The sequence below is a fragment of the Toxorhynchites rutilus genome, chromosome 3 (assembly GCF_029784135.1).
Source record: "Toxorhynchites rutilus septentrionalis strain SRP chromosome 3, ASM2978413v1, whole genome shotgun sequence".
Lineage (NCBI taxonomy): Eukaryota > Metazoa > Arthropoda > Insecta > Diptera > Culicidae > Toxorhynchites > Toxorhynchites rutilus.
Genome location: NC_073746.1, coordinates 224472754 through 224485586, shown reverse-complemented (window position 1 = coordinate 224485586; position 12833 = coordinate 224472754). Strand labels below are relative to the sequence as shown.

Sequence of the window (12833 nt, the reverse complement as noted above, 5' to 3'; positions counted from 1 at the left end):
CGCACACACACTACTAAACAATAGTTACGAGGGGTGCATACATATTGCAACATCCTCCCTTTCCTAATCTAATGTTTATCAGAACTGCAAGCGAAAATCTTTAAACTTTTCTGGTATACGAATTTCTCTTTTTGGACGGTTATTCTGCGACGGTGTAATTGGTTGACGGTTATTCTGCGACGGTGTAATTGGTCGAGTACCCTTATGGTTCGACCCAGGAGACGTAGCTGTGGCTTTTGTTGTTGTTTCTCCTGGTTCAGAATACGGTTGGTTTGAAGATGACAGTAGAGCAGTTGTTCCGGTAAGATGTTCAGTTGGCTCATTTATAATTTCAACTTCAGTTTGATTCAATGAACCAGCATGAGATTCCTGATTTGCAGATTGTACCATCGGTTGGAGAGGAAAATGTTGTGTCGTCGAACTGTCAGGATTATATGGCAAATAGCGACATGGCAACGTAACGGTTTCCTTGCGCGGCTTCAGATGAACCAGTGAACGACGATAGTCTGATCCATTAGCGTGTACCAGGTACGAACGATCGTTGAGTTGGCTCGATATAGTTCCTTTCGTCCAAACTTTTGAGGCTTCTGGATTGAGTTGTACGTAGACTGGTGATCCAATTTGAAGCTCTGGTAAGTTGCGTGATTTCTTGTCATAATGCAGTTTGGTTCGCTTACGGTTTGCTTCAATTTTAGCGGGAACATCCTCCTCTACCTTTGGAAGCAGTTTCGTTGCAGCGGTTGGCACACCGCATCGTGTTGTACGCGACAAAAGTCGTGCTGCCGGACTGGATCCAATATTATTTGGTATGTTACGCCAATGGAGTAGCGTATACCAAAAATCAGAACCGCTTTCATCGGCCTTTTTCATTAAATATTTAGCTATTTTCACCGCAGACTCTGCTTTCCCGTTGGCCTGTTGATGGTGTGGAGCAGATGTAACCAACTCAAAATCCCAATCAGAAGCGAACTTGGTCATTTTCTTATTCACAAAGTTGGTTCCATTGTCAGTGACAACTCGTTGAGGTACTCCAAATCTTGCGAAATTCTGCTTGCACTCGATGATGACAGACTCTGGACTCAAATCCTTTAATTGGTTTACTTCAAAGTAGTCCGAATAATGATCCACCGTTATCAGAAACTTTCGCTTTGCACCTTGAAGCTCACAGAAGAAAACATCCATGGAGACCAACTGGAAAGGATGGACAGGTATTTGGTGGCTCTGCATGGGAGGATTCTGTTGAGACGGGGCAAACTTTGCACAGATGACACAGTTTTTTACGACTTCCTGTATATGAGCGGACATTCCCGGCCAAAAGATGTTCGCTCGGGCCAATCTCAACGTAGCCAAGATCCCATTATGGCTGGCATGACAGTTTTCTATTAATTTCTTTCTCAAAACATATGGAATCAAGATACGGTCGTTGCGAAATACCAAGCCATCCTGGGTTGATAGTTCATTTCTGTAACCGAAATAGATTTTTGCACCATCTGGAACGCAGTCAGCACTTCTCGGCCAACCGTGCTGTATGTATTGGATGATAAGTTGAATCGATTCGTCCTTCTCAGCTTCGCGAATGATTTCGTCTAGTCTCGCACTTGATACCTTAAGGAAATTACTCAGTTTTACATTTTGGATTTCATTGAACACCTTGAAAATACTCTGTTTCGTATAGTTATCGTTAGGCTGGATATCTCGTATTGGTGCACGTGAGAGTGCATCAGCGATCACATTTTCTTTCCCAGTTACATATTCAAGGGATAAGTTGTACCGTTGTAGATTAAGTAGCATATGCTGTAGACGCCGAGGTGCCGACAAAAGTGGCTTTTGAAACACGTTTAGGAGAGGTTTGTGATCTGTTCGGATAGTTGTTCTTGGATTCCCGACCACCAACTGATCAAATCTAACACAAGCAAAAAGAATAGCGAGGAGTTCCTTCTCTATCTGTGCATAATTTTTCTCGGTGGCTGTCAGTGTTCTTGATGCGTATCCGATAACTCCGTTGTTCTGGAACACGGCAACTCCCAATCCTATACTACTAGCATCGCACTCGATGGTAAGTGGTTGATTCATATCGTAATAGCGTAATGACTTTATATCAGATACCAATGTCTTCACCTTATTAAATTCTTTCTCTTCAACAGCTGTCCATTTCCATGGGACCGATTCAGAAATCAACTTTCGGAGGTTCAACAAGTTGGCACTGAGGTTTCTTATAAATCGTCCAAGATAAGTAACCATTCCCACAAATCTGTGTACTTCCTTGCGGTTTATTGGCCGCGGGAATTCCCGGATCGATGCTATCTTAGATTCGTCAGCTTGCAATCCTTGATCGGTTAGCACGTGACCATAAAATTTCACTGACCTTTCACACAGTTTCAGCTTCGATCGATTGAGTTTAACGTTATGTTGATCGAGTCGGCACAACAGTTTCTCCAAGCAGTCGTTGTGATTCTGTAGGGCTTCTTCCATGGTATCACCCATACCATACACAAGTATGTCGTCCGCAATACACTCAACACCCTTAAGGTCCTGGATTACTTCCTGCAGTTTAAGTTGGAAAATTTCTGGTGCTGGAGCTACACCAAATGGAAGACGGGTCCATCGATAGCGACCGAATGGCGTCCAAAAAGTGGTTAATTTGCTGCTGGGTTCATCAAGGACCACGTGCCAGAAACCCTTTTTCGCATCAACGGTGGTGAAAACTTTAGCTTTCCCCAGCTCCGGTAGGATCTCGTGGAGAGTGACAAATTGTAAATTTGGTCTCTTTAATGCCTTATTCAGAACGATTGGGTCTAAGCATATTCGAACACCTGAACCAGGGTCTCCGCGTTGGACTATTACAATGTTACTTACCCAGTCAGTGTGAGCTGTTTCTTTGACGATGATACCGCTCTTCTCTAGATTCTCTAGCTCTATTTTTAGCTGACTTCGTTTCGCTATGGGTACACGACGAGGTGGTTGGATTGTTGGCGTGATGTTGGCGTCGATCTCCAACGCTACAACACCCGTAAACTTTCCATAGCCTTCGAACAAATTTTTATGATTGTCAACTATTTGCTGAGCCTTTACCTGGAGAACTTTTAGTCGATTTCCGTGTTGTGATGTTGTGCTATGTTGTGATGTGATAACAGGAATGTTTGAACCTTCAAAGGAAACCGAGTTGCAAAACTTGATGAGTCCAAGCTCTCTGGAAGCATTTGCCGATAGCAACGGCCGATGATCAACGTTTACCACTTGCAAAACAAGAACAAATTTTCTGTTAAACCGACGACAGGGCACTTTAACTTGACCCAACACTTCTATGGGATTGCCGCCGAAACTCTGCAAGCGAAATTTGGATGGTTGTAGCTGTGGATCTCGCGCACCAGAAAGCTTCACTAGGCATTCATGACCAATCAGACTAGTATTGGCTCCCGTGTCGACCTCGCAAAGAACTGATTTCCAATTTGTACCGAATTTCAAATTCAGCTCCGCTAAGACACTTCCGCCAGTGTTGGAATTATCAAATATTTTCCCAATCTCGTACTCTTCTTCAGATTCTTCTGATTCAGACTCACTTTCTGGCGACGTCTCGTCCGAAGACTTTTCCCCTTCATTTACCTGCTTCACACGTCTTGACTTTTGGTTTTTCAACTTGCACGCTTTCTCGAAATGGTTTCTCTTCTTACAGCGATTACAGCGTTTACCGAGTGCTGGGCAGGCTCCCTTGACAAATTCGTGATAATCGCCGCAAAACTTGCAACGTGCTGATTTCTGCTTAGATTGTCCTTTGGACTTGAATACTTTATTAACCTCCGAATTCGTAGGAAAACTTCCTAACTCCAGAGATCGTCTGGCAGCTATTTCTTCTGCGCGACACAGATCAATAGCCTTATCTAATGTAATTTCTGCGATAGTCAGCATCTTCGTTCTAAGTTGTGGCCACTTGTTAGCTGTCACAACCTTGTATGCAATGAGCTCATTCTCTAGTTCTCCTAACTTTGCCACCTTTGCAAGTATTCGAAGTCGTGCTTTAAAGTCATCTATCAACTCATTGGATAGTTGAGAAGCAGTGAAAAAATCGAAACGGTCGATTATAATGTTTCTTTTCACTATAACTTTGGCTTTAATAGCCGCTAATGCCGCTTCCGGATCTGCTAGCTGCTGCTCGTTTAGCTCAAAGTTGAAATATTTTTTCCTGGCCTGCTCGCCGATAACGGATAGTAATACACTCACTTTTCTCGCGTTGTTTACAGCTTGCCACTTATCCATTCCTATGGCACTTTCATAATTTCTCCAATTCCGTTCAAAAAAATCGAAATTTTCGGACATATCACCTTCCAACGATAGGGGTGATGGTTGAGGTACGGGTACACTGAGTGCCGCTGGCTGGACTGGCTGCTCCTGCGAAGACCGCTGTGACACAGTGGTCATCATCTGCGCAAAAATCTTCGATTGCTGTTCCATAAACAGCCGAAATTGTTCCGAATCCATATTGATGAGGAAACTGGAAAGATAACTGTACTCCTGTGAAAATTTTTTCGTCGATTCAAAATGGCCGCCGATGAAACTCAATTCGTTCACACGCGACTTTCAGACGATCCGATCGAAAAAGAAACGCTATTTTCCGCGATATACTTATTGACGCCGGAAATATTAGAAGCACGCGATTGCTTCTGACACCATATTGTATTTTGTAAAGAATACTCGATGATTTATTATAACGTATTTATTTTCTTGTCTTTACTCTTCAAACGTACATATCAAACTGATGGCGGGCTCTCCTTGTTCTTCTATCGCACTCTACTGCTCTATTCATGCTAGCGCACACACACTACTAAACGATAGTTACGAGGGGTGCATACATATTGCAACACTATCCAATGTCATCAACTTTTATGACGATATTATAGTTTATGCAGACGGGTACGAAAACCTCATCTCAGCCCTTACATCGGTTTTTGAAAGATTAAGGCACCATGGTTCACGTTGAAACCGATCCAAATGTATTTTCGCCTCGCCGGTACTTGAATGTCTGGGTCACAAAATAAATGCACACGGGTTGCACAAATCAGACAAACACATTGAAGCCATACGGGATGCACCCCGTCCTTCAAACAAAGAGGAGCTACAACTGTTTTTAGGAAAAGCCACGTACTATAATTCGTTTATTCCTAATCTCTCAACACGATCTCGTTATCTGCGTGATATGCTACAAGACGAAGCTTTCGAGTGGAAGCCGGAACGAGTGACAGCTTATGAAGACATTAAATCAACACTAATTTCACCACAAGTATTAATGCAGTATAACCCGGCTCTTCCTTTGTTGCTAACAACAGACGCTAGCAAAACCGGTTTAGGAGTTGTCCTATCACATCGCCTGGCGAATGACTTGGAACGCCCGATTGCTTACGCAAGCTGCTCAATGTCTCCTACTGAGCAGCGCTATCCGCAGATTGACAAAGAGGCTCTCGCTATCGTGTGGGCGATCAAAAAGTTTTTTCACTTCCTCTACGCTCGCCGATTCACTCTAATCACCGACCACAAACCGTTGACGCAAATTCTTCACCCTACTAAATCGCTCCCAAATTTGTGTATCAGTAGAATGGCCAATTATGCTGATTATTTGGCACATTTCAATTACGACGTTGTGTACAAATCAACGAAGGAGAACGTAAATGTAGACTACTTTTCTCGTATCACACGACCACCAACAAAGGAACAAGTAAACAAACTTTCACTTCGTGAGGGAAGAGACATCGGTGAAGACGAGTTCGACGTATTTGCTCTTCGTCAAATTGCACAACTACCCATACGCATCACATCGGTCGAGAGACACGCAAAGATTCTAGTCTTGGTAAAATCATTCAACTTTTGGAAGCCGGTTCTGATTTGTCACGATTTGGCTATAAAGCTCCGGAGGTGAAATATTCGCTGGCTGCAGGTTGTTTAGTGTTCGAACACAGAGTTGTAGTGCCGCCAGTGCTGCGACAGTTTGTGTTAAAAGACCTCCATGTAGCACATATTGGGATTGTGAAAATGAAGGGCCTCGCTCGCTCGTTTGTTTATTGGCCAGGAAAAGATGCTGACATCCAAAACACAGCAAAATCGTGCCCTGAGTGTGCTCGTCAAGCACACGCTCCCCCGAAGTTTAGTGAACACCACTGGCAGTATCCCAAAGGCCCCTGGGAAAGAATACATATAGATTATGCGGGTCCAGTGGCAGGCTCAATGTTACTGATTATTGTAGCCGCGTACAGTAAATGGTTGGAGGTGAAGGTCACCAATACCACCACGACAGCATCAACGATTAGTATTATGGATGAGTTGTTTTCGAGATATGGAGTACCAATAACCGTTGTGTCGGACAATGGCCCCCAATTCACTGCAGCAGAGTTTAAAGAGTTTTTACAGAAAAGTGGAGTCAAATTTCACAAGTTAACGGCTCCTTATCACCCCGCAACAAACGGCCAAGCCGAACGATACGTGCAAACTACTAAAGATGCTCTGAAGGCCATGGGAACTACAGCGTCGACGTTGCACATAAATCTCAATAAGTTTCTACAGCTATACCGTCTAGCACCACACGCAACTACCGGTGAATCACCTTCTAAATTATTCCTTGGTCGGAGTATTCGAACGCGATTTGATCTATTGAGGCCCGAAGACGTACAAATGAAAGTTACGAACAAGCAGCAATCTCGTTTTGAACCATCATTCCGTGAATTCGTCCTAAATCAACAGATCTATTTCTTATCCGGCAACCCTCGTATGGAAAAATGGATTCCCGGAGTTATTACGGCTCGACTTGGAGATCTACATTATGAGATCGCCTATGAAGGTAAACGGTTCAAGCGTCACGTCGACCAGATTCAGTCGAGAAACAGTTTCAAGTGTCCACAGCTAATCGAAACAACTGATGCAGAGGATTCTAGCCAACAAGAGGCTCCAAGGCGCATCCATTTCTACGAGAACCGTTCAACTTTTCCGGAGAATTCTTCTACACCAATCAGTGCGAGAAGTGCTCCTGTCCATCCCGATTCTCCAGAGTTCCGAACACCAACTGGTAGTCCAACTCCTACTATCATGCGGCGTTCTATAAGAAATCATCGCCCTCCGAACAGATACTCTCCGTAAACGATTCAATAAGAAAGAAGGGAAGAAATGTTGTATATGCAAACAGTGTTAGATTATTCTAAAATCGTTCTGGCGCCACTGCCTGCAGTTTTAAAAATATAGATCGAATAAAAGCTACACACGGTTCTCTTTATCCCGATTTCTAAAAATTGTTATTCGCTTAAATTAATACAGTATTTCAATAAAAGTAGTAACATATCTTCGTATATGTGGTTAACACTTCTGTGATTCCTGAATATGTAACAGAAACCATAATAGAAATTTTCGCTAAAATGAAATTTGAATGCAACTATTATTCAATTTTGAATATATTTGGCAACACTGTGAAAATGTTGGAAATCCCATTTTTGTATATTTATCTTTGTCAACTATTTTCCTCATCAACCAATCAGAGGCCGAGTTGCAAGTGGTCCGAGTTTGACAGAAAAAGTGGTCCGGAATCGGCCCCCTATTATCATGTCTCGTCTCAGGTCCATATCCACAATGATATATCAATAGCGGATACGAACAGACAAATCAAATCTATTCTACGTACTTTGATGATTGTTCCACCCAAGGCGCCTAGAAGTATATCCTAAGGTGGGCCAACTTGCTAAAACCGCTTTTCAACCATATTGGAAGTCTACTGTGTTTTGTTTGTAAACAATACACAATACGCTTGTGCCCAAGCTCGCTTGTGATCAGTCTGTCTCTTTCACGCTTCAAGCAAATAATTCCCCTTCTGTTTCCTTCCGTACTGTTTTCATATACCGCTCCCCTACCCAACACAGTGATGAAACGGCCTCACCTTAGGATATACTTCTAGGTGCCTTGGTTCCACCCAAGGCGCTTATATCAATGTATAACAGGTGAAGCAACATCATCACTTCAATAAGAAGGGTATTACGGTTTGTGGAGCGGGGGTTGTTTGTTTTGTTATTGCTAGGGCCATTTTTGCATTTTCATATGCGAGAGTCGTGGAAATGAGAATGAAATTCTACAAAATCATCCCTTCTTTTTCACATAAATTCGCGAAAGTCGAACATAGTAGGCATCGTTCGAATAAGCATCGTAGCAGTTTGTAGAGAGCCGCCGGCAGCGTGCTGATGCTGTTTGTAAACAATACCGACAGCAATTCCAATATGGCTGAAAGCGCATTTCATATGATTGTTTCACCTGGTATATATAGAGGCGCCTTGATTCCACCTATTTCATATATATCAATGAAGTACATATAGAGGTGGAGCAGTAGGCGAAGTGTATCTGTATTGGCAAGCAAAATATCGTGTCGTAATTATTTGCATTCAATATGGAATGTATATGGAAGAAACAAAACAATGTGCAATGTACTTACGGTTGCATGATAATTTGAGCCAAAATTCTCATGAAATCATTCAACTGGTTGTTTTTTAACAGATGACAATTATATCGTGGCTTATTTCGATTATTCATGTGGTAAAAAGGTCCAGAGCAGTCAAAGATAAACCCAACGACTGACGTCACTATTTGCGAAATAGTTTTGGCAGCGCATGCTATGTCGCTCGAAACTCAACCATCTTCATTACCTTTTATCCAGGACATTGCATATATATAGGCACTTTGCTCTGAACAGCGATTCTAAGGGCATCCGCACCAATGCGTTACTAAAGGGTGTGTCACATCAAATTGCATCACGGAAAAAACGCTGTAGAAATTCGCCCAGTAGACCGATCCTTTTGAAAATTTTAGACAGTAAAATAAAAACTATTAAACAACTTTTGGCATTTTCTTTTTATTCATGCTTCGAGCCCAAGCCCGTATGCTCGCACCTTCCTCTTTACCCCGTCCATAAGGTTCTGTACAACGTCAGTTTGTAGTTTTTTTTTTTGAACAGAAATCCATTTTCTCTTGAAGTCCGCCTCCGATTTGACAACTTTTGGGTTCTTCCGGAGGGCCTGCTTCATAATCGCCCAATATTTCTCTATTGGGCGAAGCTCCGGCGCGTTGGGCGGGTTCATTTCCTTTGGCACGAAGGTGACCCCGTTGGCTTCGTACCACTCCAACACGTCCTTTGAATAGTGGCATGAAGCGAGATCCGGCCAGAAGATGGTCGGGCCCTCGTGCTGCTTCAATAGTGGTAGTAAGCGCTTCTGTAGGCACTCCTTAAGGTAAACCTGCCCGTTTACCGTGCCGGTCATCACGAAGGGGGCGCTCCGTTTTCCGCAAGAGCAGATCGCTTGCCACACCATGTTCTTTTTGGCAAACTTGGATAGTTTCTGCTTGCGAATCTCCTCCGGAACGCTGAATTTGTCCTCTGCGGAGAAGAACAACAGGCCCGGCAGCTGACGAAAGTCCGCTTTGACGTAGGTTTCGTCGTCCATTACCAGGCAATGCGGCTTCGTCAGCATTTCGGTGTACAGCTTCCGGGCTCACGTCTTCCCCACCATGTTTTGCCTTTCGTCGCGGTTAGGAGCCTTCTGAACCTTGTATGTACGCAGGCTCTCCCGCTGCTTGGTCCGCTGGACGAATGATCTTGACAAATTCAGCTTATTGGCGACATCCCGGACCGAACTTCTCGGATCACGTCTAAACTGCTTAACTACGCGCTTGTGATCTTTTTCACTGACGGAGCATCCATTTTTGCCGTTCTTCACCTTCCAGTCGATTTGACAACTCCGGATTCTCGAAATGAGTGCGCAGGATTAATTCACGACGCTCTTTTTCGTTCGACGACATTTTTCCAAATTTACGAAAAATTGACAGTGAAGCATGGCCAACGTGATCTATACACTCTTATCTGATTATAAGCGAAAGCTGAAGATATAATTCCTAAAAATTAAATTTCTACAGCGTTTTTTCCGTGATGCAATTTGATGTGACACACCCTTTATTCAAGGGTTCTAGATTCGAGTTTTAGCCGTTGCCAATTTATTAACTCGTTGATTTGCGCACCCGTCGTTGCTATGGCGGTTGCTATAGTATCGCTTCTCTTTCGCACCGTAGGTTGCTAAATACGATTTCTATTTCTAAGAGAAATGACAAGTGTTTGTTTGTTTTTTGTTATCTCTGTGAGCTTCGAATAAGAAAAAAATATGGAAAACCGGGAAGTTTTTTCCGAATATATTTCCGAGTCTAGCGACGACGAAAATCAATTCTCGGAACAATTATTAATTTATTCAAGGCAAGCATCAATGCCAAACAGTGAATTTAACCGCGGTAGTTCCTGTCTTGGGAAACGACCCAATATTGATCGTAGAGCGGAAGAAGGTGCCATCCGATTGTTCCACGACTATTTTTCTGAAACACCGTTGTATACAGATGAGCAATTCCGTCGACGCTATCGGATGAGTCACAGATTGTTCCTGAGAATAAAATCTGCAATGGAAAATAATGAATATTTTGTCCAACGGCCCGAGGCAACTGGTAAAATGGGACTGACATGTCTCCAGAAATGCACTGCTGCAATTTGACAGCTCGCCTACGGATCACCATCGGATGCAATGAATGAATACGTTCGGATTGGTAAATCCACAGCCCGAAAGTGTTTGATTGAGTTTTGTCGTACAGTGGTTGCAGTATTCAGCGACGAGTTTCTACGCTCCCCCTCACGAAGTGATTTGGAACGTTTGCTTGAAATCGGGAAAGAAAGAGGTTTTCCAGGCATGCTTGGGTCACTTGATTGCTGTCATTGGGAATGGCGGAATTGTCCTGCTGCATGGGCGGGATAATACAAGGGTAAGGAAAAGAAACCCACTATAATTCCGGGATCCAATAACGACATAACAGTGTTGCATAGATCACCGTTGTTTTCAAACATTCATACCGGTAAAACATCCATCAGTTACGTTTGAAGTAAATGGCGGCACGTACAGCACCGGATATTATCTAGCAGACGGAATTTACCCTCCCCTAGCCACGCTAGTGACGACGATTTCAGCACCTGTTGGCCAGAAACGCAAGGTATGTTTTTGTTTCCTTCGATATAAACTTTGCTGCCATCATTTGCATTTATATTTTTTCCCTTTTGTACAGTATTTCGCAGAAAAGCAAGAGCCAGCTAGAAAGGATGTCGAACGCACTTTTGGAGTGTTAATGGCTCGATTCGCTATTGTGAAAACCCCAGCAAGGTCATGGAATAAAGACGATTTGAATAGTGTTATGCGAACATGTATCATCCTCCGCAACATGATCATTGAAGATGAACGTGAAGATGCTGTGCCCTCCAATGAATCGAGAGACAGTGTCTATGAAGTAACGAGACCTGACGATACTTTTGCAGCGTTCCTGAATCGATACAAAAAAGTACATGATACTAGGCTTCACCATGAGCTGCAAAACGACCTAATTGAGTATCTTTGGAATATGAAAGGAGACGATGAGTTTCATAAAATTATTTAGTATTAAATAAAATTATAATTAATTGTCAAAAAAAATCATTTTTATTTATTGGAAGTCAAAAACATCATCGCCTAAAGACATCGATTCAGATTCCAATTCATGTTTGGTAAATTCTCTGGTTTCGTTTAAGATGCGCTTTTGCTCTAGCACGTAATACTCCTTTGCAGTCGTACTCAAACCTTCTAGGTTCATGGACATTATGGTATGATTTGCCATCCTGGTCAAAGCTACTGCCTTTTACTTGCTGAAGGTAAGACGTTCATTTGCAGCATACGCTAACATTTTGCCAGCTTGAACCATTTCAGTTGCTGTGTTAGAACCAACCTCTTGGTTCCTCCGAGCTTTAGATGCTTTCTGGCCAATCGGACGATTGGAATGTGAAGGGCCAAAATCTGCTTCGTATATATCGTCTAGGGCCAATTCAACAATCTCTGCAACGCATGTTTTCCGATTACTTGATATCTAATAGAAGAAATCTTTCATTAATTCATGAATACATGCATACCTAAATATATTTTCATTATTTAAATATATACAAACCTTTACGGTGTGATATTGTTGCCATTTTGGAGCGCTTTGAAGAATGATGTAACAATGCATTAATGTAAAAGGGGTTTTTTTCCGTTGTTGCAAACAATGCAATGGCTTGCTTGATAGCATCTTCCGGAGAAGCTCCACTTTGGCCACGATTCATGATTTGGGCAACACATCCAGCAAACTTTGCGACGACTCTGTTGATTTGGTGCCATCGAGCTTTTATGCCAGTAGGGGCACGTAATTCTGGATTTTCCATCACTTGTCGTTCGGTGCAGATCTCCAAAAAAAATTCGAATACGGCTAATGTGGCGCATAATTTGCAGCTTTGTTTTTTGTGCTGGTTCATAACGGCAATCAACCGTGCCGGCGAAACTGTAGTCAATGTTTAGTGTTGATTGGATACCATCTATGTAAATAAGTTCAAACTTACGGGATACGTCCGAACGGCAATTCTGACATTACGTTTTACCTTCCACTTCACTTATCTTGGTTGAAAATAGCAACACTTGGCTTAGTTGCTATCGCGTTGCCAAATTTGTTAACTCACTATTCACCGAGAGGCAGATTACTATTTCCCACACCTGAACCGCAACCACCAGTGGGATTGCTGCGTTATACAAGGGACAGACATACAGCTGTACTTGCGTTGTACAGGTACTATCGTACCATGACAGACATACTTTGGTTGTACATTGTACCGTATGTCAAACTGACAATCAGAATTTTTCCAATTTTTACCACATATTTCAATGAAAAAGGTTTTTATTTAGCGTCTAAACTATCAAAAACAATAAGCAAATTTCCACTCTGAGTTATTAACT

The 12833-nt window shown here is 42.6% G+C and overlaps 2 protein-coding genes and 1 long non-coding RNA gene across 3 annotated transcripts; 2 read left to right on the top strand and 1 right to left on the bottom strand.

Moving 5' to 3' along the window:
- Nucleotides 1-6021: 6021 nt before the first annotated feature.
- Nucleotides 6022-7119, top strand: LOC129773966 (uncharacterized protein K02A2.6-like). Its single transcript, XM_055777644.1, has one exon. The coding sequence runs from the start codon at nucleotides 6022-6024 to the stop codon at nucleotides 7117-7119; it is 1098 nt and encodes a 365-aa protein (XP_055633619.1).
- Nucleotides 7120-10581: 3462 nt separating this feature from the next.
- Nucleotides 10582-11475, top strand: LOC129773965 (uncharacterized). Its single transcript, XM_055777643.1, has 4 exons — nucleotides 10582-10599; nucleotides 10645-10812; nucleotides 10864-11037; nucleotides 11110-11475. The coding sequence occupies exons 1-4, from the start codon at nucleotides 10582-10584 to the stop codon at nucleotides 11473-11475; spliced, it is 726 nt and encodes a 241-aa protein (XP_055633618.1).
- Nucleotides 11476-11550: 75 nt separating this feature from the next.
- On the bottom strand, nucleotides 11551-12611 carry LOC129779487 (uncharacterized). The gene is made up of 3 exons (XR_008743676.1): nucleotides 12443-12611; nucleotides 12016-12384; nucleotides 11551-11937 (listed from the first exon to the last, which is right to left on the bottom strand). It is a non-coding gene; the product is annotated as an uncharacterized LOC129779487 (long non-coding RNA).
- Nucleotides 12612-12833: the final 222 nt, after the last annotated feature.

Bases quoted from the DNA above. Each gene is read 5' to 3' on its own strand.
- LOC129773966 (XM_055777644.1), top strand. From the start codon at position 6,022: ATGAAGGGCCTCGCTCGCTCGTTTGTTTATTGGCCAGGAAAAGATGCT.
- LOC129773965 (XM_055777643.1), top strand. The intron at 10,813-10,863 runs GTAAGGAAAAGA...ACGACATAACAG, and splicing joins ATGGGCGGGATAATACAAGG to TGTTGCATAGATCACCGTTG. The intron at 11,038-11,109 runs GTATGTTTTTGT...CCTTTTGTACAG, and splicing joins CTGTTGGCCAGAAACGCAAG to TATTTCGCAGAAAAGCAAGA.